At 47.7% G+C, this 25537-nt stretch overlaps 1 protein-coding gene across 1 annotated transcript; it reads right to left on the bottom strand.

Moving 5' to 3' along the window:
* Nucleotides 1-58: 58 nt before the first annotated feature.
* On the bottom strand, nt 59-25258 carry PRMT2 (protein arginine methyltransferase 2). The gene is made up of 11 exons (XM_080938373.1): nt 25179-25258; nt 24225-24334; nt 17541-17666; nt 16616-16798; nt 13579-13740; nt 12194-12358; nt 8343-8518; nt 2746-2875; nt 2050-2186; nt 1128-1299; nt 59-559 (listed from the first exon to the last, which is right to left on the bottom strand). Exons 2-11 carry the CDS (start codon nt 24276-24278, stop codon nt 527-529), a joined length of 1338 nt encoding a protein of 445 aa, XP_080794499.1. The 5' UTR covers nt 24279-24334; nt 25179-25258; the 3' UTR covers nt 59-526.
* Between the last annotated feature and the right edge of the window lie 279 nt (nt 25259-25537).

The raw sequence follows: 25537 nt of genomic DNA, 5'->3' as shown, positions 1-25537 counted from the left end.
TCGTTAAAAAATATTTATTGAGCACGTACTATATGTCTCACATATAATTTACCCAGAAAACGTTACACATGGCTACCCATGCAGAGCCCACTGCACATGCTGCCACCTACAGTCCTTGCACCAAGACACGGGTGCTTGGCCATCTTGCATACCGGAGCACAGCTCGGCAAGCCACAGTCCACGGGTGCAGCAGCTGGCCAAGGGTATCAAGGACACCACTGACACAAGGTGTAGACATCACAATCACAGGTACACGGGCTGAAATGTGTGTCTGAGGGATCTACAGCTACTCCCAGCTGGGAACACAGTCACCACTGGCAGCGACGGGCACACAGGATAAACACCTACACACAGCTTACGAGAGAAATGACACTGGGGCTGAGCTGTGAAGGGCCCGATGTCACCTGCTAGGTGGGAAGGGGTCGGCATGGGGTGGGCAAGTGTGGACATCACAGTAGGTGGCCAGGTGCATCTTTTTCCACTGAGGTGCACACTGTGACCACGACTCCCACGAGGTGCTTAACCGTCACCTCCAGATTGGAAAGACTTTCTCTCCAACCTGCAAGAGGACGGAAGGAAAAGAGTCGATTCACCGTTTCTGTTTGGTTGACACACAACACTTCCAAATAATTCGACAATGGACGGGATGGTATTCTGAGTGCTCGTACTTGAATGACAAACGTCTTGACGCTGAATATGAATTTACCACAAAATTGAACCATTTGATTATTTTCCCTTCCTCTCCTACATTAATGCTGTATCCAAAAACAGAGCTCTAATCTCCAGCAGCTCTGTGAGACTTGAGGCCTGAACCCCCCAACCCAACTCTATGGTCCCCAGTTCAGTCCGCATATGGAAATGTCCTTCACCTCATTGTGGCTCTCCTGGGAAAAGAGCCAGTAGCAGCCCCAGACAGGCACAGGACTCCTCTGAACAGCTACGTTACACGAGTATTAGACATTTACCTTCCTGAACAGTCCACCTTCCATAATGGAATGAGGAACCTAATAACAGCTTTGTCCTGTACGCAGATTACAATGATACAGGAAAGTCTAGGCCAACCACAGCGGGGACACCGTTCTTAATAACCACCCAGAGGACCTAATTTCTATAAAGAATTATCTTACTCTTTGAGACGTGGGATCGAGTGCGGAGGTGACAGCCCAGCTCAGAGAGACGGACATGTGCCTCCTCCAGACGGGATTTCTTTGTAACACAACAGAACCAGTGACCACGTCTCCCGTGTGGACTGGGACCGGGTCGTCCATCATAAACAAGGTCTGCTTCCAGTGTGTGGTGCTGTAAGACAGGAACAGTCACCTACACGCCTCATCCGGTGGCCACAATGAGCTCCTGCACTGACAGCCTGTCCTGCCCAGGAACCCAGGAACACGGAGCTCGGTATCATGCTAACCAGTGCTGCCCTCTCACAGCCAACCCTACGATCAAAGTCTTTACAGGATCAGAACTACACCACAGAGCCTGACGCCTGCTTCAGATGCAGCAGAAGGGAAACTACAGTGATGGCTAGGTCCCAGAAGGTGAGGAAGGTTCACCTGGGTGGCCCACACGGGGCTGAGCAACTACACAGGTGTCCCTGGGCCCAGAGGGCAGGAAAGGGCACAGTGACTGAGTTTTCTTTGGTTCCAGTCACTCCTCTAATGTCCCTGCCCATCCTCTACTCCCAGATCTGCACAGCAGGAGTGAGGGTGGGGCACGCACAGCTCAACCTACCACCTTTAAGGAAGAGCGAGAGGCTGGATGGCCGCATGCTATCCTAACCGGTTATCCCACCTCCCAAGCTGAGGGGCCAGATGTCAGGGGAGGGGATGCCCTTCTGTGCTAGGGAAACCTCTCAGGAAGTCGAATTTCCTGGTGAAGAATGACCAAAGCAGAGGCAAGAGGCACCCCTTACCTGGAGCACAGTAAGGCAGCCTATTTGCATTCATTCCTTATCCCCCTTCCTAACCCCAACACTTCCCCCAGTCCACCCTGCACGCCACACCCGCCACACCCGCCCCCACCCCCCCACCCCGTAGGCTCACTTACGGGTGCAGCGGGCCTGTGCTGAGCACCTGCTGAGGCTGACCCTCCTCTAGGCTCTGGAAGTGCACACTGAACCAAGCTGTGAAGCCATGCAGGGTCCCAGCCTTTTGGATGTCAAATCTCAGCTCACCACGCATGGTCTGCCCCCAAACATAGGAAAACAGGTTGGTGCCGTAGACCAGTGCCGATCCCAATACCTCAACCCTAACCTCAGTTGAGCAAGCCATCCTGGATCGTGTGGAAAGTCTCACGTGGCCTGGGCTCCACTGACCACATCCATCCCAAACTCCTCTGGCCCACCCAGATGTCACGGGGCCTAACTAACCATGGGAAAGGAGTCAAAAATTTTTGTTGTTGATAAGGCTGTAAACAGCTGAAAGAACTTGTTAATTAATTACCAGACCACAATAAATAAACATAACTTGTATGGTTTTTAGGATGCCAAGAATACCAAATAAAAGTAAAAGAATAGCTGAAGACAGTAAAAAGATTTAATATAAAGACTATAAAAAACATGGAAGACAAAACCAAAATAGAACTTAAGGATCACACTGTTCGTTTATTGGTGTAATACCGTCATTGCTAAGACATCCTCCCCTGGGTCTCCCCTCCCCCTCCCATGACACTTGCTGCATGTCTGCTATTGATACCCAGCATCTCGTGCAGCAACTTAATGCCAGAAGCATGTCCGTCTCTCACCTCCAGGTCAGAGACCTGCACAGTTCTCATGTCCAACTGCAATATTGTGCATGGCTCCGAGAGACAGTCTTCCGGCTTCAAGATATGATTAGACTTCGGCCTCGAAAAGAACTCCTTGATTGCCAACGACCTAGGGGGCAGAGTTAAAGAAAAGGCTTGGGGTGCTCGCAAGGATAATGCACGCTGAAGGCCCAGCCTGGAGGACGGTTCCCTGCTAGCCGAGTTTAGCTTCACCAGTTGGCCCTCAGAGCCTGCTGGTCTGTGTGCCCTTCCTTATCATGTCAGATGTAGGGACCTGAGCACTCGGAAGTCAACCATGACAAGTTGGAGAACTGGAGAACTGCAACCATGTATCAAGTTTTCACAGTCAAGGATCTCAGGTTGAGAGCTGGAACAATGGCTGTTGCCAAGGGCTCAGGGTCCCCATATAGGAGGCCCACAAGTGGACTCTAAAATAGGGGTACCGCTCTCCCATGCGTCTATGTGCTCCGCTGTGAAGCACTGGGGGACAGGAAAGCTGCCCGAGGCCAGCACTGTGAAGGGCTTCTTGCCTATCTCCCCGTGACTCCTGACTGGGTAAAGCAAAAGTGCTCTCAACAGGTTACCATGTTTCCCTAGATGAATCTGAGAGCCACAACATACAGGACCCTTCCCTTTCTGTTCCCTTTGGGACGCTGAACCAGGGAACAATGACTCCATATATTAATGAGGGAACACATGATGCTTTTATATTTAATATTTTCTATTATTTTGACTTTTTAATTAAAAATAAAATACAGTGCCTCCAACACCATACTTTACCACTAGTACCCCACCTTCCAACAGTATCTGCAAGAGCTTAGGCTGACCCTCTCTGAAGAAATCAGTAGTTTTCCTGCACTTGGTAAAGGGCTTTCCCACCTAGCTCTCAAGGGGAAGGAACAGCCCGAGACACCCGTCTAGTAGAAGCAGCTACAAAAGACCAAAGGAAATTACTTGAAGCAGAATCCAAGGCCCAAGTGCACTGGTGTCCACTGGACCAGGAAATGAAGTCAACTATCTTCAGATACTTCGTGAACAGCATGGGTGTGCTGTTATCTGCTAATGCTCATTACAAACTCAGATTGCATGCTAGGGATTAACATCTCACACACCGCTCAAGACTTCATCATTACAAATGAACTTCCTCTAACTATACCTAGAAATCTAAGGTTGTGAGACACATCAATCCCGTCTTTAACGAAGCCTGTGGTTATAAGGTGCTGCATTATTTTTCTGTTGCTATGATAAAACACCATGACAAAATATGACCTGAGTCTGCTATGGTTGGGGAGGCATGTGGCAGACATGTGAGCCCATGTTCACAAAACGTAAGCATGAAACAGAAAAAGTGTCTTAGTTAGGGTTTTACTGCTGTGAATAGACACCGTGACCAATGCAAGTCTAAAAAAAGGACACTACTTAATTGGGGTTGGCTTACAGGTTCAGAGAGGTTCAGTCCATTATCATCAAGGTGGGAACATGGCAGCCTCCAGGCAGAGCATGCATCTTCACCTGAAGGCTGCTAGCAGAATAGTGGCTTCCAGGCGGCTAGGATGAGTGTTTTATAGCCCATGCCCACAGTGACATACCCACTCCATCAAGGCCACACCCACTCAAACAAAACCACACTTTCTAATAGTGCCACTCCCTGGGCTGAAGATACAAACCACAACAGAGTAACATGGAAGTGGAGCAAGGCTAGCATCTTTCAAGGTCTGCCTCCCAGTGACACACTTCCTCTGGCAGGGCCACATCCAAGGCTCCCCGACTCTAGTGCTACCAACTGAATACCAAGTGTTCAAATACCAGAGCCTATGTGGGACATTTCTCAAACAACCACATTCCACTCCCTGGCCCCCAAAGGCTCATGGCCGAATCATAACACACACATTTGGTCCAACTTCGAAAGTCCTAGCAGCCTTTCAGAGTAGCAACATTAGTTAAAGACCCAAAGTCCCTTCTGGGCCTCAATGTGATCTCTCAATTGCAAGCCTCTAAAAAAAATCAAAAAAGCAAATACATTTAAAATAATGGCAAAGAATATACATTACCATCCCAAATAGGAAGAATGGGGGCATGGAGAAAATACAGGACCAGAGCAAGACCAGACCTCAGCAGGGTGAATGCTAAGCCCTCCAGCTCTGTGTCCAATGGCTGAGACTTTAATTGCAAAGGGATTAGATAGCTCTACTCTCCAGTTTTGCTGCCTGCTACGTATATCTCTCTCAGGCTGGTTCCTCTCCCAAAATGCAGAACTCCTTGGTAGATACCTTGCTATTCTGGCATCTCCTACATCATGGGGTCTCCACCACAACCTAGACTTTCTACTCACAGCCTCACACAATGGCCTTTCAAGGTCTTCACCTAGGGACTCCCCTGCCACACACAGCCTAGCCTCTGGGGCTTTCTGAAGTTTTGGAGGAAGAATACCGGAACTGTTCACTCTTGTATCCTTCATGCCTGTACAGCCAGTATCTCGTGGATGACAAAGCATCATACAATAGGAATCATTCCATTGGGGGCTTGCTTTCAGTTCCAGAGGGTGAGTCCGTGATCATCATGGCAGGAAGCATGGCAGCAGACAAGTGGGGATCGCCAATGGGGCAGCAGCTAAGAGCTTACATCCTGGTTGGCACACAGCAGGCAAAGAGAGAGATGGCCTGATATGGGTTCTTCAAGCTTCAAAGCTCACCCCAGTGACACACCTCCTCCAATGAGGAGGTCATACCTCCTAATCCTTTCCAAACAGTTCCATTCACTGGGGACCAAAGATGTCAATGTCAGGTTTTGCTGCCAGCCTGGAACTGGTTCTGGCTCCCTTGAACCACATTAGCAGCAGTTTTGATTTGTTTTTTATTCAGTTGTTGCTTTGTGTGGGCAGAAGACCCCTAAGGCTCTCCACAGGCTGGAAGCTTGGTGGGGTGGGTATTATTCTGAGTGCACCTTTCCCTTTGTCCCCGGGCTGAGCTGGGCTCTCCACAGCCTCTCTTCCAGTGCAGCCATGGCTCTAACATTAGCTTCCTGAGGCTCTGTTTTCTGTAAACCTATGCTTCTCATTCCCACCTGCCCTGCTTGCTCTTTTGTATCACAGACCCTGCCCCTAAATGCTATCACTGGCAACCATGCCACAGATTCAATGTTATGCTCCTGAAATCTCCTCCACCAAGGAAATTAGTCCATTGCTTTTTATTTTAGCCTCAAGCAAGTTCTTAGTACAAGGGCAGAAGGCAGCTTGATTCTTTGACAGACTGTCACAAGAGTGACCCTTATTCTAGTTGCTATTAAAGTCCTCGCTTCCCTCTGAAACCTCCTAGGTTTGATCCTGTCACTATGGCACCACAGCCTCCAAGGCTCTGATGAGACTGGCCCTTTGGGTTCTGCTTACGGCCGTCAATTGCTTTTCTAGTCCAAGAGTTCCCAAGTTTTTCACCTTCCACAAACAAACAAGGTCAGGTTCTTCACAGAAACAGCCCACTAATATCAACTAGTATCAACTTCTGTGTCAGCTATTTTGCTGTGTTAAGACATCATGACTAAAGTGACTTAGGGAAAAGAGTCCGTTGGGCTTATGGACTCCAGAGGAGTAAGAATCCAACATAGCTGGGTGGCACGGAAGTAGGAATAGCAGCAGAATTGAGATGCTAAGAACTCACATCTTCAGATGTAAGCGGCCTGCAGAAAAAGTGAACCAGAAGTGGAGTAGAGTCATCAGTGCTTAAAGCCCACCCACAATGACAGACTTCCTCCCATAATGCCGTACCTCCTAAATCTCCCCAAGGTCTACCAGCTAGACACCAAGTGGCCAAATACCAGAGCCCACAGAGGACAGTTCTCATTCAAACCACCCAAGAAGCTAGATGGTTTGTCTCAGGGCCCATTCTAGAGCAGATTCATTTTAGGAGGCTCTGGCTTTGACTCAGGGGCTGTTCTAGAACAGAGTCTCATTCTCCATGGGGGACTCTTTCCTCATTTCAGGGTCCATTCTCCAGCAAAGCCTCACCTCAGGAGGTCTAAATTCCTGTGTTTCAGGACAACCTTGCTCTTAGAAGAGCTCTTCCCACGCCCACCCACCATGACAAGGTCTGCTCTAGAGAAAAGCCTCCTTCTTGGGGCGTGAGGTTCTCTCTGAGCCCCTTTTTCCATATTTCCCTTTAATAGTAAGGAGTTGCTTGCTGTATTAGGTTACAGTGAAAACCAGTGTTAGAGTCAAAATAGCCAGCTCCAGAATGCTGAGAAAGGTATGGGAGTTTACATCTGAGTGTGAGTCAGCTAAGCTGGCCAGGGAAGAGGAAGAACAGCGGGAAGGACAAGGCTATTCCCAGCAACCCCAGCACATGCAATGTCACGGCTGCCCTTTCCTCTAGTAAACCTTTCAACTTTATGGCTCATGCCTTTTATGTGTTCTTTTTTGGGAAGTAGGAGTGCAGAGTCTCACTTGTAGTCCTGGTTAGCCTGGTACTTGCTTGTAGCAGTAAATATTAAAAAATGATAACCTTTATTCCTGTGTTTGAGCCAGCACCTGTGGGGCCACATGTCACTGCAGGGTACCTGTATGTTTACAGCTCTACGCTACCTCTAAGTACTCACAGACACCCAGCTTCTTTTGACCAGGGCAAGGTCCACCCCACCCACCCCTGCTGCTTCTGTCCCAGGTGGATACACCCACCCCGGCATGTTGTTTTCACTCACTTTCCTCCGCCACCTGATAGAAACATGACTCCACAACCATTAATTTATCAAACATTCTCAATCCACAAACCCTCTACACAATAAGCTTACAACCAATGGACAAAGATATAAACTGCCTATCTAGATGAGATACACAGACCCATAGAAACCCTTAGAAATAATCATAACAACCTTATCAATCTAGAGATGCGCCAAGAGAAACATCCATGTCTGCTTCCATCTTGGTTCCTCTCCAATCTCCCACCTACCTCTTTCTCTTCCATTTTCCTAGACTTTCCCCACCTACCTCTCTACTGTCCAATCATATAGCGCCTTGACATCAACCTACACTTGCTAATATAGAGCAGGCTGACCTTGAACTCATGGAGATCTACCTGCCTTTGCTTCCTGAGAGCTAAAGGCACACACCACCACAACCAGCCTTTTTTTACATATTCTTGCATCTAATGCATCTAATTATAACAGATTAAACTTCAGATAAAGATAACTCCCAAGAAATTCTCCATCTATTCTTTCTAGGAAAGGAACTAGCTTAGTTCACTCCTAAAACAGGTTCCCCATACACATAACTACCTCAGGAGTCAAGGGGGATGGACGGGGCAAGGAAGAGGAGATAGAAACAAGAAAATCTCAGCAATGTTTCTGAGTTCATTCTGGGTCACTGGAGGACACATAAGGTGTGTTGTTCATAAAGGAGGAAAAACTGTCTTTCACAGGGTAAAGATTTACAGACAGGACCACCTCTGCTTCTCAGACACATTGAGACTCTCATCAAATGCTTACACAGTGCTCAACCCTGCAAGTGGTCAGAGTGGTCAACCCTGCAAGTGGTCACAGCGGCCAACCCATGCAAGCGATCAACCCTGTGAATGGCCATGCACACCTACTTGAGTGCACTGAGGTTGAACTCGTACGCGTTGTCCCAGAACAGCACCTTGCTGTGGTAGTCTTTCTCAGCACTGCAGGGTACTAAATGCAGAGCAGCCGTGGTTGGCCAGATGATGCCGTCCTCCTTCAACCATGCATCCCGGGCGTATAGAATGGACTCGATCATGAACTCAAACTGCACGGGAGGAAAAGATGCGGATGTATCACCCAGGTCTCCAACACCACAGCCAGAAAGCCACTGCCCATCTTGGAGGTTCAGTCTCACCCTGAAACTATGCCAGCTGGGTGGGGAAGCGAATGTGAGAACTTGGGGTTTGTTCTACACGTTTGTGAGAATGTTACACATGTGTCACACCCTGAGCTGGGCTCATGTCACTTCCCACTGAACTGGCATCCAAGGGGAGCTTACAACCAACGGACATTCTCACACTTGCCCCAGACTGACACTGGAAGTCACTCTGCTAGATTTTAAAGCGCCTCCAGGTGTGGCCTGGCTCTACCTAACAAACAAGATCTGTCTGTAGTGTTCCTGGCTCTTTCATAACCCTCTGGTCAAGCACATAACTGTGTGTCCCTTAGAAGAATAGGTGCTTCGTGTTCCCCTGTCAAGCCCCTGGGAAGTCCATCAGTGAAGTCTGTCATCTTTAGGACTCAGAAGGACCACCACAAACAGGCCAGCCTTCCTTTTGTATCTAAACTTAGTTCAAACTCAGGGATGAGAGAGTCAGGGCAGGGGCTGAAGGCTAACATCAGGAAGCAGTAGAAGGCTTCACTTTCCTAGTAACCTGCCCAAGTCTAACAACAAACTAAAGACCGTAAGGATTTATAGAATCTAGAAAAGGAAACAATTCAAATCACAAGAAAACTTGGCCCCTGAAGGAACTGGATTATTTTCAAGTGCTGTCCAGCATGCAATCACAAACATGCGCACACATCCGAAATAAGAAATATGACCTCTGTGTTTTATTTTCCGTTATCAGATGGAACTGCCCTGATGTGGTATACAATCCACACAAACGTGGGTACCCATATGATGTGTCCCAACAGCCACGTCAGCACAAGCAGTGGCTCTGTTGACACATGTACTGGTGGCCACACCCCCTGCCCCAGCATTGAGGAACCGCTCCATCACCTGCATGAAGTCCCAGGGTGAGGAGTAGTCTTTTGAGGTTGGCCACCTCCCCTGTGATTGGGGCTATCCACAAGGGAACACGCTGGGGCTGGCTCGCTCATACGGATTTGACAGCATAGCTATTAAACAGCTGAAGGGTGTATGGGTTGTTTGTAGTGTGAGTTAATTACAACCAGAACTTGTGCAGTTGTGCCTGCAGGGGGGTTTGTGAGAACACAGCCTGAACTGCTATGGGGACATTGACATTATCCATTGCATCTTGGTGAACCGTGGGAAATGGTGACTTTTAGGGGAATAGGGTCTGTGTCACCTAAGTTGCTGGATCTCTGTGCCCAGAGGGAACTCAAACAAGAACGCTCAACAAGGCCAGCTCAGAGCTTCTTTAGCTCCGCCCAGGGTAACCTTCCTCAGCATCTGCCCACACTCACACCTGTGGCTACAGAGGGCAGGACCCAGGGGCTCCCTGGATCATGTCTGGGATGGAAGTCAGGCTACACATACTACAGGGAAGCAAAAGCAAATGGATATTGTACATCATCTGTGTCTTCAAAACCATGTTATTCAGCTTATTAAAAAATTATAAAATATGTATTTTTTTAACAATCACATGGGTTGTCATAACTGTTTCTACTATTTCTAACTTCTTATTTGAACATTTTAAAAAATATTTATTATATTTTTATTTTATTTATATGAGTATACTATAGCTGTCTACAGACACACCAGAAGAGGACATCAGACCCCATTACAGATGGTTGTGAGCCACCATGTGGTTGCTGGAAATTGAACTCAGGACCTCTGGAAGAGCAGTCGGTGCTCTTAACCACTGAGCCATCTCTCCAGCCTTTATTTAAACCTTTTTTTGGGAGTGAATATTGTGCACTCAAATTATACTCCAGTTCCAGGCCCCATGCATTAATGCACCATACCCAGCTGACATGAATATTTCCTAATACAGATTCCTATTCATGTCAATTTCTATTATGATAATCCAATTAATTAATTGAACTAAATTAATGTAAACTTTTGTGTGTGGATGCAGGCAGAGGGACAGACTGAAGGGTTGATTCTCTCCTTCAAGGGTGTGGTATACAGGGATCAAACTTGGGTCCATCAGACTTGGTGGCAGGAACCTTTACCAGCTGAGCCATTTTGCTAGATTCTCACTTAAAGTTGTTTTTTGTTTTCTTTTTAAGTTTGTTTGCTTTTTACAACTTGATATAGTCTCTCTTATTCTACTTTAAAGAATCACTCCAATCCATGCTGTTCAACATCAAGCTGGCAAACCCACAGGCCTCCTGCTGCTGCTCTGCTGCCCTGAGAAAGCATTCTCCATTTTCCTCCAAACCTGCAGAGATGCCCCACCTAACAATCACACCTGCTGACCCCAGCACACCCTCCTCTCTCCAACCGACAGAAAGGCTTAGTGTCCTTCTTCACACCCCACTGGAGACCCTGCCTCCTAGTATCTCCTCATCAGGAAAGCAGCATTCCTTAGACCCTAACCGTGTGTCTGGTTCCCAACACAGCCTCCATGCAGGTACCAGAGATCAAGTCTTTGGATCAAGCATTGGTAGGAACTGGTCTCCACTTCTCTGAACTTCTGAGGCTCCTCCTCTCCCCACCCCTGCCTCCCAATCCCTGCCTCAGGCTTACTCTGCCCTCCGCTTGTCCCTCCAGCTGGAGCAGCAGTGAGTGGTGGATAATGAAAATTTACTGGATTATCGCAGGCCTCCTGGTGAAGGCTGATACCCACTGCATGGTTAACAGTGCCATACCCCTTCCCCCATCATCCCATGGATCTTTGGATGTTATTAATAAATCAGCACATATCCTAGACATCAAGGTTTCAAAAACCTTTACCTTCTGACAAAACCATCCCACCAGGCCCAACTCCAACCCCTCAGCTAGCATTCCCTCCATGTGCCAACAGTAAGCCGCTTGGCAGCACTCAACAACCACCTACTGGCCAAGGGATCTTGCCAGAGGCATAAATTACCACCCAGAGACTGGTTTTCTGGACTTAATAGAGGGGCTAAATTCCAGGCTGACACCACACAAAATGCCTTGGGTTTCACAATACTAGACCCAGTAGGAGAGGGCTGGGACTTCAGATCTGCTAGGTGAGCTCCCATATATGACGTGTATCTAACCACTGCTGGCCCTGCCTCCCACCTGAGCCACCTCGAAACATGTAGTGATATTACAGGACACACATGCTATGAGCAATGAGGGTCATGGCGGGCAAATGAGCCAGTCCGTGTGGTTCCTTCTGCGAGTCCTAGGAACTCACATGAGGCTCAGTGAGAGTCTCACAGCACCAGGGCTAGCCTGCAGCAAGGGGAGCCACGAAGGTGGAAACAGTACTGACTGAGGAACCAGCCCTGGAGGTCTGCAGATTCCCTAGGAAAGAGCAGCTGATCTGGAGAGCTCAGGAGAATGTCACATTCGTTTCCTCCTTGTGAAGCAATATTTTTGGTTGTTGTTGTTACTGTTTTTAACTGCTTAAAGATTCCCGACACTGAGTCAGTATCATCCAATAATAAAACAAACAAACAAACAAACAAAAAAACTCCCTTCAGGAAAAAAATCACTGTTAATCATAACTTTTAAAGACTCCTCACTCAGATAGACCCAGGGTGCTAGGTTCAGAAGGAATGAGACCCTGCCACCACCCCCAGGCCACCACCCTCAGGCCACCACAGGCTAAGGCATTACCAGCAGGCAGGTCCCCATCCACTCCGACACCAGCACATCCACCTTCTCTGGCAGCACCACGTCCTCCACCTTCTGCTGGAACACAGTGATTGTGTCAGCAAAGCCGTTCTGCAGGACCAGCTGGCCGGTGTGCTGGGCCATGTCACTGGCTTCCACGGCGTACACCTGCAGCAGATAGGGCACCCGTTAGCACATGACCCGACCCCCCACCCACTACCCCCCCCACGCCGCCATCCAAGCATGTGACCTCTGTCCTCCCAAATCACAACAGTGGTGGCAGGGGATGTGAATGTAGGCCTGTGGCATGCCAAAGCTCTAGAGGTCTGGATGGGACAGTGGAGAAAGTACCACTGAGCATCTGCCTCCTACCTGAGCCTCCTCAACAAATTCGAGCACACCCTAAACCTGCAGGCGGCCGGGACCTCAGCTCTGCCAGGTTCGCTCCCATATGTGACACATAATCCTGTAGCCACAGAATAAGTGCCCAGGACAGAAAAAAGAACAGTGCACTTGGCTGGTTTTGTGTGTCAATCTGACACAAGCTAGAGCTGGCAGAGGAAAAGGGAGCCTCGGCTGAGGGGATGCATCCATGAGATCCAGCTGGAAGCCATTTTCTCAGTGATCAGTGGGGGAGGCGCAGCCCACTGTGGGTGGGGCCATCTCTGGGCTGGTAGACCTGGGTTCTCAAGAAAGCCATGAGGAGCAAGCCAGTAAGCATCACCCTTCCATGGCCTCTGCATCAGCTCCTGCCTCCAGGTTCCTGCCCTGTTTGAGTTCCTGTCTTGGCTTCCTTCATGATGAACAGTGATGTGGGAGTGTGAGCCACATAAACCTTTTCTCCCCAAATTGCTTTTTGGTTATAGTGCTTTGTCACACCAATAAAAATCCTATGACAAACAGTATGTCTAAGTCCTGGGGACAGCCATGCCGGATGCTCAAGGGAGAACTGGAAGATTATCTGAATGTTGCTCTTCATCATCCAGTCTGGGTAACGGTCAGCCTGCCCTCTGAACTGGCTGCCTGGCTACCCTGTCAGGTTATCACGAGGCCACGGCACAGCTCAGCACAAACAGGCCATAAAGGAGAGGAGAAAGAGACCTACATCAGGGAGCCAAGGGTAGGTCAACTACTGTGGCCCATATGCCCCCACCCTTTTCTATAGTGTGCTAAGGTAACATCTTACAGGCTTCCCACTGACGGAATCTCTATCACTGATGATGTTCCATTTAAACAGTTCATGGCCTGTAATGTCACAGTCTCAGCCACAGATGGGCCAGCAGCCTACTTCCCTCCCATGGGCAGAAAGCAAACCACGTGGTGGCCGCCTGTCCAGACAGCTACCACCCTGGCCCACAGCTGGGCACAGTTGGGGCAGACATACTTACTGCCTTGGGCCTGGCATGGTGCGCGCAGAAGAGGCTGATGATGCCAGTGCCGCAGCCCACATCCAGTATGACCTTGTCCTTCAGGGACTCCTTGTTCTGCAGGATGACGCTGTGGTACTTGGTTGTCCGAGGCTGGTCGGCTAACATTTCCAGGTGAAGTTTCTAAAACCAGCACATCAAGAATCACCACGAGGGGCCTGTGCCCGAACCACAGACAATGGGGAACACAGCGTGTGCACCCATCCCCCATCCCTATTCCTAAAATGCTTAGCAACCAGAAGATCAAATATGCCCAGAGATGAAAGTAACAGTGGACAGTGGAAGGAAGGAAGGATTCTGGAACTATCCCAGATCAGTCCAGGATTACCTTTCTACCTTCAACATACCCTTCCCCAAACCATTCAGATGAGCAGTAAGTTGATGTGGACCATACAGAAGAGAAGAGCGAATATCCCCACACACACTTCCAAAAGCGGGAAGGACTCTGCATCCTCACCAGATATCCAGCAAGAGAAAACCCTGGACCTGCTATGTCAGGTTTCAGTGAGGCAGTGGGATCTTCCCAAAAAAACTTCACAGAAGCTTAGTGCTCAATTCCTTGAAAGACTATAATGGGGGTGGGTGGGCACCAATGTTCTAGCCAACCCTACTTACTACACGTGGAGGTGAGAAAGCATACAATCCCTAAGAAGCAGAGAAGGGCCCCTTCCGGGGCTAGCAGAACCATGGCTGCAGGCAAGGCTGCACCACCATAATGCATTCAAACTATAAACACAACCCTGAGGTACCACTGGAGGGAGACTAGCTACAGGATGAACACAGAACAGCTGTTGCCTCCCAGGTGTTGCCTAGACAACGCTTAAGCGGGCCCCAACACAAACAGTAGATCAGGCCCGCGGCTACTCCCAGTGACTTGACCCCAAAGGAAAACAAAGTCTATTCTCAGTCCATCCTCCCTCTGGAGGCTGTCCTGATTAAGAAAATCAAAACCCAGTATCCTGCCTACAAGTAACTCCCTTTAAATACACAGACTGGACTACAAAGGAAAAGATGGAGGACGTGACGTGCTAAAACAAACCAGGTGGAGTTGCGGTGGGGGCTGCAATGACATCACACAAGGCCCTTCAGACCGAAGGATGGTCCAAGAACACCGAAGTCAGGGCACACCCACACAGAAGTTCATTCGTCAAACGGGCATCAACTTCTAAACACATCAGGAGATAAGAACATACAAGACATACAGACCGACGGAAGGAAGCAGGAGAAGCAGGGTGGCCAAAGATCCTGTCCTCCTTTCACCATCTGGCCAAGGTGAACAGGACAGTAGACGGTCACGAAGACTGTCACCTAATTAATGACAGTAAACCAAACGTACCCACGCGGGAACACACCGCACAAGAAGAGCCTTAAAACTGCAACAGAGAGCGAGACCCACACCACAGGAAAGCAGAGGCCAGTGTAACTGCCTTCCCTTCTTTCTAATCATGTACCCATATTGCATGGCACCATGTGTGCCGTGGAGAAAAGCCCAAGGAGATAAGAACCGCAAAGCCGAAAACACCTAAGATGATGAGGGAAATGCTAAAGACCCGACCTCGGTGGTCAGAGCCTCGGAACGTAAGGGAATGAACAGGACTCCAGAAAGAAACCTTTGAAATGTACTGTGGGGTGTGCTCAGCATCTGTCCATAACTGGAGCTGGATGTGGGTTATTGAGAGGACAAACTAAGGCAGAATATCTTATTCTTAACAGCAAATAAATTCTGCGTGAGGTCTTCATAGTTTAGCTCAGAATCCTAGCTGTTCCAACAAAAGGGTCCTCACACAGTGCCGCTGAGGAAAGCCGAGCAGCCACGGTGGTGTATGCAAAGCTGCCTTTGTCTCTCTTTCGTTGTGTATCCTTCCTGAAGGGACTAAAAACTGATTTGTCTCATTTTGTTTAGAGGTGGGATGTTTTAATTTGTACTATGTACACGGGTGTTGTACCTGCATGTATGATTATGCTGAGTACCCATGCAAGGGTATCAGAGTCCCTGGAACTGGAGTTTCAGATGGTTGTGAGCCACCATGTGGTTGCTGGGAATTGAACTCAGGACCTCTGGAAGAACAGCCAGTGCTCTAACCTCTGAGCCATCTCCCCAGCCCATGGACTAAAAGCTTTAGTCTCATACATACATCAGTGGTTTTAGATTTAATCTTGACATATAGCGTGTCCAGGCAAGCTCCTGATTAAATGCTTTCCTTTGTAAGAGCTGCCTTGGTCATGGGGTCTCCTCACAGTACTGGGACAGGACTGAAGCGATGGTCCAGCTCTTCCTTTCTCCACTCGGCCTCAGATCCGGAGCATTCACCTTACAAGCAGCTCCTTTTTACCTTGTCCTAAGCAAGGCTGCACCCTGAGCCATGGAGTTGCTGAACTCCACAGTGGGAGGATAAAAAGGCTTTAGGTAGTAGCATTACTGTTGGTTAAATTATATGTTTCTACTTCAATTTTAAAATGAAACATACTACTTAAAAAAAAAAAAAAGCTGAGAGAAGGAAAATTAGGAATTTCTTGCTCTAATATTCAGCCAGAGTCAGATGACGGCTACAGGTCAATCAGCCCACCCAAGGGGCCTTCACAGTTTTAAATGTTCTTATTTTTAAGGAAAAGAAAACCAGATAGGGATATATGAGAGGCGGGTGAGTTTCAGAGTCCTGTAAGCATGTGTAAAGCTCTGTTTACCACAACCACACTCACATCAAGTGTCACAGCCCCGGTCACTCTGTGGTGACAGTGCAGATCCTGCTAAGACCCAGATGCCTCGGAGTCAATAGGAAGGACTGCCATCTGCACCCGGAACACTAGGGGGAGCCCCCCATTTGCCCACCCCCATCCCCCACCCCCCTATCCTACCCCACCCCACCCCACCTCCATCCCCCCACCCCCATCCTACCCACCCCACCCCACCCCCATCCCCCACCCCCATCCTACCCCACCCCACCCCACCCCACCCCCACCCCCACCCCACCCGTACAGAGAATCTGGAAGGCAATACCAGCGTCCCGTAGCTGTCGAAGTACTCCTCGTCTTGCCAGGTGTCCTCCGGGTCATAGTCTTCCACCTGCTTCCCGAGGTGGTTCGCGGGGATGTACCCACAGCAGCCTGCGCGCTCGCCCCACCACCAGTCCGCCGTGGTTTGTCTCAGGATAAGAATTTTCTCTCCTCTTAAAAAGCTAAGCTGGAAAACAATCACCAAAACAGAGGTTACGGCTCGAGGGAGTCCAGTTGGCTGGCGTCTCACCAATAGCTGGGTAGCAAGTCCCCGCTGTTGGTGACCAAATCACAATGCCCTCGGTGAACAACAACCTGCAAGAGAAAAAAAAAATCAATAGCAAGGTGAAAGTGTCGTGTGGGGCCATCCATCAGAAAGAACATGGCATAATCAACATGCTTTTCTTGCAATTGTGTGTGTGTGTGTGTGTGTGTGTGTGTGTGTGTGTGTGTGTGTACATTTACTCTGTGTGTGTGTGTGTGTGTGTGTGTGTGTGTGTGTGTGTGTGTGTACATTTACCACAGTATATGTACTGAGGCAACAGTGTTCTCTCTACCATGTTGGCTCCAGAGATCCAACTCCGACTGTTAGCCAGTACCTTTACCCACAGAGCTATCTTGCCAGCCCTTACTTAACACTTAAAAACAAAGGAAGGCAGGCAGCTATGTTTGGCTGATTCAGTTAGGAGACTCCAGACACATGTTCCTACCAGAATCAAGAACATATGATGCTTTGATAGCCTCGATGTTCTGTGACCAAGTTCTCCAAGCAGGGAGGTACTTCGCCATCCTGCAGGCACCTCTATACCCTGATGGGGTGGTCTGTTAGTGAACAGTCGTGCACAGATCTTGTTTGATGTGAACGTGAATTCCACCGTAAAGTATTTTGAAATTCCTAAGTCACGGTATGAGAAACAAAGCGCAGATACCTGTGTCTCGTCGGTGGCAGTATAGTCTGCAATGGCCACAAACTCCTCAGGCTGCAGCTGCAGCTGCAACTGTCCCCCATCCTGCAGGAGCTGCATCTCACAGCCATAGTCCACGGGGTCTTCCTCCTACCACCATCAAGGACAGACAGAAGGACAACATGGTGAACTTTGTCGTCCATGCAGCTCTCTCTCTCTCTAGCTACCAAGTGATTGCTTCAGACATCCATGTGAGCAAGTATTTGTTGAAAAGTAATCTGAGTCCCCTTTACTAGCACGTTAGCATCCTCATCTTTAGTCTAAATTTGCATCTCCAAGATGGAGTGACTTGGAATGTCTACAGGAGCAGGAAGGAGGGGGTGCTGGTCATTAGCTTTTTTATCAGCTTACTTCCCAAGAGTGATACTCAATTAGTGGCCAAGATACCACTGTGTGTTGGACTCCAGGGGCCTCTTCAGACCTAAGGACAATGACACCAGGCAGATATAGCAAGGGCCTATTATGGAAGGTGCTGGAAACTGCATACCCATAGCTGCATACCCTACCTATGCAGCTGAGACTTAACCAGTGTCTGCCCTACAGCCATGTCTATCAGAGTAAACATGCCTTAACAACATACTGGGGGCTGAAGAGATGGCTCGGTGATGAAGAGCCCTGGCTGTCCTCCCAGAGAACTCAAGTACAATCAATCAATCCACTTGGCACCTATGTGGCAGCTCACAATCATCTGACGCTCCAGTCCCAAGGGATCTGACACCTTCTAGCCTCTGCGGGCACTGCGGGCATGTGGTGTACACACATACATGCAAATCACATACATAAAATAATTTTTTTAATTCAATACAACCAACAAAATTAAAACCACCTAAGAGATAATGTTTATCTTCTTCAAGATACTTCAGACAATGACGCTAAAAGCAGCAAACTATGCTTCCTCACGACCCGAATGGCTATGGCTTTGAAGTTTCACCACACTAATGCATTTCTGCCAAGCCAAACTATAAGCAGTGTGGGAGCCTCGTAATGCTGCCTAAGTAATGCAGCTGATGTCTTTTTCTTTTTTAATTCCACTTAAATTTTAAACTGCTTAATCTCTAAATGTTCTTGTAGGCTATATGCTTTAAACAATGTAACTTGAAATTGCTTCTCAGCCTTTTGGCTAAGATCATGGGTAGTAACAATGTAACTTCAAAAGCCCAGATGACCACATCTCCCCTCTTAAAATTTATTCTCCCTAAATGTGCTAAGAAAATGCACTAACTTGGCTTGGCTCTGACCCATCCAACCATTCTTTTCTACCTCACCATGGAGAACAAAAATGTCACATTCCAGGGATGGGGAGATGGCTTAGAGGTTAAGAGCAGCAGAGGTCCTGAGTTCAAATCCCAGCCACCACATGGTGTGTCACAACCGTTTGTAACCCCAGTTCCAAGGGATCTGGCATACTTCATATAGTCATATACTTCATATACTTCATATACATATGTAGTCAAACAATAATACATAGAAGTATTTTTTAAAAATCACATGTCTGGTACCTGTGTAATATTCCAGTAAATATACCTGTGAATTATCTGAACTTCCTTATCCAATCTCCTCCATTTGAATATACAGACTACGCTCAGTTTCTCATTATCAATTATTCATTTTCTCCAACACAAATCATCTTGCATGTGCCTGAGAAACTCCTGTGAATAAATTCTTAAAGCGTAAAGTTGGTCAAGACTACCATCTCTTCTTCTCCGAGGGCATTGTTTCTTGTTATTTTGAGAGAGGGGTTCGCTGTGTAGTTCTGGCCGGCCTAAAACTCACTGTGCAGAGCAGGCTGACCTCAAGTGCCAGCCTTTGTCTCCAAAGGGCCAGGATTAGATGTAAGGACCGCCGACCACCCTCCGCCCAAGTCCTTCACTTCTGTGGCTCTCATTATGTTGTCAAATGCCCCCAGGACTGTACTAAAACTCAGTGAGACTCAGTGAGACTGAGACCTGTCCCATGGAGCATAAGTATAAAGGGGGCAGGTCCCTCATGACAGCAGATGCTGATCACTTTATCTGTGCCTAGCTGATGGGTGATGATTACTGCATCTTCACTTTCCCGCCTTAGTGTGGCCATCCATGATTCTCTGAGTCTGTACTGGGACTATTTTAACTTTGCTAAGTGCCCGTTTGTTCTCCTGGCTTTTCCCCTATTGCAGTAACGCGACTTGCCTTGGAACAGTGTGATTGCCTCTGGCTTGCTCTTCACCCACTACACCATTCTCCCTATCAAACGTTAGACCCTTTAGAGCCACTCCGGGCCGTCACCACACGTGTGTCTTCCCTTCTTCCCTCCCCTATCTTCTTTTTCTCAGCCTCTCCCTCCATCCTTCCCTCCCTCTCTCCTCCCCTCCCTCTCTCCTCTTTTTCTAAGTAGACTTCTCCCTTTCAAGATAGCTTTTCTGGTGAATGACATCTTACATCCCCCCCATCCCTGACAGTTTGATTTTCTTACATAATGTCTTGTAGAAACTGCTAATGTTTTCATAAACTACCGAATTCTGCTCGATTCTTCAGCCAGCCTCTGAGTTTCTCCTGGCACCGTTTCCTACCAACATTAAAAAAAAGTCACAAAAAATGTGTGTGTGTGTGTGTGTGTGTGTGTGTGTGTGTGTGTGTATGTATGTGTCCTTATATGTGTTCCTGGGAGACTGTCAGGTTCAATGGGTAAACCTTTTCCAAAGATACATCCTGTTCCTCCACCATTGCCTACTCTGCCACCAATGGGGCACCCCTGGCCTCACCACTTGGCAACACAGCATCCCTGGTGCTTCATCTTGTGCTGGAGACTAACGTACAGGGAGTGTCAAGTATTCCCTTTCAACTCTTCAACCACCCTGCGACCAGGCCTTTTGTTCCCTGGGCTTCCGCCATGTTGTTCGAGTCTGTTCCTCTATAAGACACACATTCATTCATTCTTTCCTTTAGATGTTTTGTCTCCCTATCAAACCTCTGTGGAATTGAAAGGACTCTTTCCACAGCGGCAGATCTGCCCTGAGATCTTGAACAAATATCTTTTCGGATCTACTGTTCTTCTACTTACTTGTTTAGAATTGGTAAAGCCAGAGTCAGACGGAGGCTAAGAGAAGTCACTGAGGGTGCAGGATCTATTTGAGTTTGGAAACCAGCAGTATGGTTTCCAGGCCCTGCCCCCATCACCACCCCCATAACCCCAGCACCGCAGGGACAGGAGACTGCAGGCAGTCACTGGAGCTTCCTGGCTGCCAGCTCAGTCCCCAGTTCAAGAGACCTTGTCTTAAAGGCAGCGAACCACAGAGCACCAGACCCAACATAATGGGTGGGAAACAAAGGAAAAGAATTCACACCTAAAACCACCTTCAGAAATCAAGGTCAAAACTGGACCAGGTGACAGACAAATCTAATCCCAGCACTCGGGAGGCGGTGGCAGGCTGGTCTGTGTGAACTGTGTGTGAACTGTGTTCCAGGCCAGGCTACAGTGTGAGTTTCTGAGCCAAAGAAATGAAAGCAAAACGTATTTCCATTCAAACCAAGGTTGCTATAGCATATCACAAGAAGCTCATGCTACTAACCACAGAAACAAGTTGTTAAGGCTGAAGAGACTGAGCCTATGTGGAAACTAAGAATGTAAGAAAGGGGCTGGAGAGATGGCTCAGTGGTTAAGAGCACTGACTGTTCTTCCACAGGTCCCGAGTTCAATTCCCAGCAACCACATGGTAGTTCATGACCATCTATAAAGGGATCTGATGCCCTCTTCTGGCATGCAGGCACACATGTACACAGAGGACTCCGTAAGTAGATACATACATTTTTTTAAAGGTTAATGCAAGAATGCAAGAAAAGACAAAGGAAAAACCACTCCTCATACTTCATACTCTGCTCTGTGTAAAGCCAGACTCGATCATCTCTCCCGGAGTTCACAACGCATGGGAATTAATGTTACAATGAACTGAGACTGGAATATAAAAATAACTTGCAAGACTTTTGTGAAGCAGAAAGTCTAACATAGGTGAAGAATGGGCAGGTCAGCTCTCTGGTTCACTGCCAAGGCAAGATTTTAAAGGTATAGCCACAAAACTAGGAGATGTAACAAATAAAATTAAATCAATTGTCTTATTAACCCAAAACTGGGAAGAAATGGGAAAATGTATAAACAAGAACTTAGGCAATCAGAAAACAGACAGCAGTATACCAAAACTGCCTCCCACTGCATTCAACACTGATAAACTAAAAGACTCCATCACAGGGGCAGAAACTAAGAACAGACTAAACGACTTAAAAATGGCAGGCACAGAGGGATGGGTGTACGTGCAACTCCAGAGCTCAGGACACGGAGGCAGCAGGGATTCCTGGAGATCTCTGCCCAGGTAAGTAAGGCATAACTGTTGAGCTAGGAGAGACCCTGCACCAAAAGAGATGGATGCTATCCTGGATGACACCCAAGCTTGTCCCTCTGGCCTCCACACACTCACACATGTGCATGTATATGTGCACATACACATATGTGTGTATATACACACACTCATAAAAAAGATTTGTGATCAAAAACCATTTGGTCTCTGTGACAGGGATGGAACACTACATCTGAAACAAGCAATTCCACAACCTGGGCTGCAATACATTTCACAAGGGCTAAAATTACAGCACGGGTCACAGTCTCCAGCCAGATGTGATCAAGCCAAAGCTAAGCCATAAAACAGTCAACAGTAGCTCCCAAATGTGGGGCCAGCAAGATGGCCCAGCATGCAACAGCACTTCCTGCACATGTCAGACAACCTGAGTTCAGTCCTCAGATCCCGTGGAAGAATAAAGTACTGAAAACTGTCCCTCGACCTCCATGTATATGCCATGACCTTTGTATGCCCATACATGTACAAGTGCGTGTACAAGCCAACAATAATAAAATAAACACAATTCCCTAATACTTAGAAATCATGATACTTCCAAATATCTTCAAATATTCCAAATTCTGCCAAATATGAGGCAGTTTTTCAAATTTCCATTGTGATGCATTAAAACTATTTTACCAATAATGAAAATATACAACGTTTAAATGGATGAGGTGTAGATCAAGCAGTGTTTCAAGGAAAAGTTGGTATAAATTCCTATAATAGCACCTCTTTCCTAGTAGAGGCCAGGATTAATAGAACTATTAATAGATAAATAGAAATTAAAAGTCACTCGGGCAACCAGAAGAAGCCATTTCTAAGCCACCTAACTGACAGAAATTAAAATGTTATCTATGGCACTATTGTGGGCTGCTGAAGGTCAGCGATCACAGGAAGTCACTTGGAAACTCAAAAGCATGTGTTCCTTCCACCCTCGAAGCTCCACAAAGCTGTCCCTGGGTCTCTAGCCTGAAGCACCAGATATGGCAACAGGTACTAACTGCAGCACCATGGGGAGGTAGGGGAGGGGATGTGGACTACACCTGAGCTCCCAACCAAAGGTTAGCAGTGAGAATGTAAACCGGCTGCATAGGGGTTTAGAGACCACAGCAGCCCTACACAAAACTCAAGGTGCTAGTGCACCTTCACAGACGGAGCTTGTGCAGTAGCAGGGCTGAACTGCCCAGGTAACCTTCCATAGATACAGAAACAGAAATACCACTTATGTAAGCCTCAGAAAACACACACAGTAACCTCAAACCCTGCTCAGGGGTCCTTCATTTTGACTGGACCGCTTAGCTCTGGCTGGCCTGGGGACTCTTACAAGTTCACAAAGGCACAGACGCAAAGCAGCTGTTTGCCTCTAGAAATGGAAGGAATGGTTCTGAGTTTGAGAACAGATCATGGCGTTAATCTTCTTTGCGCTCTGAGGAAACTATGACTAAGTAGTAAGTCTCATCTCTGTGTGACAGATCCTCCGTGTCTACAATATTGTTTTGTACCTGTCTTAATATTTACATTTCTCAAAAATAAAAACTGGGCATCTGTAGAATTAAAACATTTTGTAGCTGAAAATGGAAAATGATTAACAGAACTTAAAAAAAAAATCCCTACATATAAAAATGCCCAATACCTACATGCCTAGTTGTTGAGAATGGAGGTACTTTTAATTCCAGTGTTCAGGAGCCAGAGGCAGGTTTATCTCTGTAAATTTGAGACCAGTCATGTCTGCATACCAGTTCTAGGCCAGCCAGAGATACACAGTAAGACCCTATATCAATGAATTAAGTAATTAAATAAATTAAACCCCAAGGGATGGCAAACCATTAAAAGGAAAAAACTTGCTGAAGCTGACAGCACAGACATGAACATCTTTGGTTTTTTTTTTTTGAAAGCCTTTTTATTTGAATATTCATTTCATTAATTGTACACGATCAGTATTCCTTAAGATTGAAGGAGCCCTTTTCTCTGGTAACAAGAATCAAACTGTATTTATGTATCCAAGGCGGACAGCTCACGAGCACGGATCTTCTCAAGTACCAGGCATTTTCCTGGTCCTACGCTAAGTACAAACTGTTCTTAGAAGCATGCTAAAGTGTTCACTGAAGTGTTTATGACACCACTCAGCATGGGACCAAATGATCAGGCACATGCCCCTGCCTCAGTGTTCTCTAAATTCAAGCTTCCTCCTGTTGGCCAGGACCTCGAGAGATGAGGAAAGAGGCATCATGCCTGGGAGCTAGCACTGCTCCTCTGTACAATCATTACACATGGCTCTTACGTACCGGAACCGAAATGACCTGTGACTCACTGCTGGGACCTTCAGCTGGTGCCTCCATTGTTCAAGAAGATCGTGTCTCATAACTGGCGATTTACTTCATTTTCTCTTCCTCGTCTACTCGGAAGAAGACAGGGAAACGCAACGTGTCACACTGCTCCGTCATTAAATTCATTGTACCTTTACCGCTCACTGTATGCGTAAGGAACAGTGCAGGAACGAGTTCGATCGTCACAATCCATTAGAGGGTTTTAAAAATTAAAAACTCCAAATACTGTGTGCTTCCTTTAATATGCCAGGTATTACATTCATTCCTTTAAAGCCTGTTTTTTACTAGAAATAAATCAGTATTCATTTTTTTAGGAACCCTTAAGAGCTTAAGTTCAAATTTAAGCACCTTGCCTAGTACTTGACCTATTCCCAGACACCCTCCTATTCTTTAATTCTATTTTTTTTTTTCAGGGCAATGTCGATTCTTTGTTCAAACGCCTGTTGTGCTTCCAGATCTGGACTTCATACGTACTTCGTAACGATTAGAATCGCAAATAATTTACAATTATATTTTCCTTGAGAAGCGTGGGAAGGTGCCTGGAGGAAGAAAGACAATGGACTGGAGGGTCCTGCAGGCCAAGCGGGTGAGGCCACAGAGGCCAAGAGGACAGAGGCATAGGGGGCGTGGCTCAGGGTACAGAAGGTAGGTGGGCGTGGTCCTGGAAGGGAGTGGCTCTGCGAGCCAGTGGAGGTGCAGGGGAATTGAGAGGTACCAGGAAAGGAGAGGGGAGAGGGCGGGCGTGGCTGAGAAAGGGGGAGGCTGGAATAGAACCTTCGAGAGGGCACTCTAAGTCTCCAGAGGGGGCGGAGGCCTCAGAGCGCCGGAGACACGCACACGGAAGACCTTATCCCTGGCATGCCCTGCGTCACCTGCGATCCAGATGTCTTGGCTGTCCATTAAGAAACTTACCTCGGTCGCGTTTCTCCGCTGAAGTCTAGGCTATCCCAGAAAGGAACAAACGATGCCCACCCGAAGCCTGAGCCGCCGCCCTGGACCTGCGCAAGCGCGGAGCGCTCCAGCTGGCCGAAGAGCACGCCCCGCCCAGGCCTCGGTGTCCTGCGCAAGCGCAGTGCGTAAGAACTTGGTGTCGGGTGCTGTCCACGTCCTCGAGACAGGGGTTCTCTCTGAGAGCTTGTCACTCAGCGCAAGCGCATTTAATGTCCCTGCTTCCAGCCGGTCGCTTTGGGCCTCAGGGCTGTAAGAAGCAGGTGAGGAAGTGTTAGGGATCGGCTCACCCGGAGCTTTGTAGAAAGACTGAACTTTCGGAG

The sequence above is a fragment of the Micromys minutus genome (assembly GCF_963924665.1).
Source record: "Micromys minutus genome assembly, chromosome: 25".
NCBI lineage: Eukaryota > Metazoa > Chordata > Mammalia > Rodentia > Muridae > Micromys > Micromys minutus.
The sequence above is the reverse complement of the archived record's forward strand: the minus strand, read 5'-3'. Positions and strand labels throughout refer to the sequence as shown.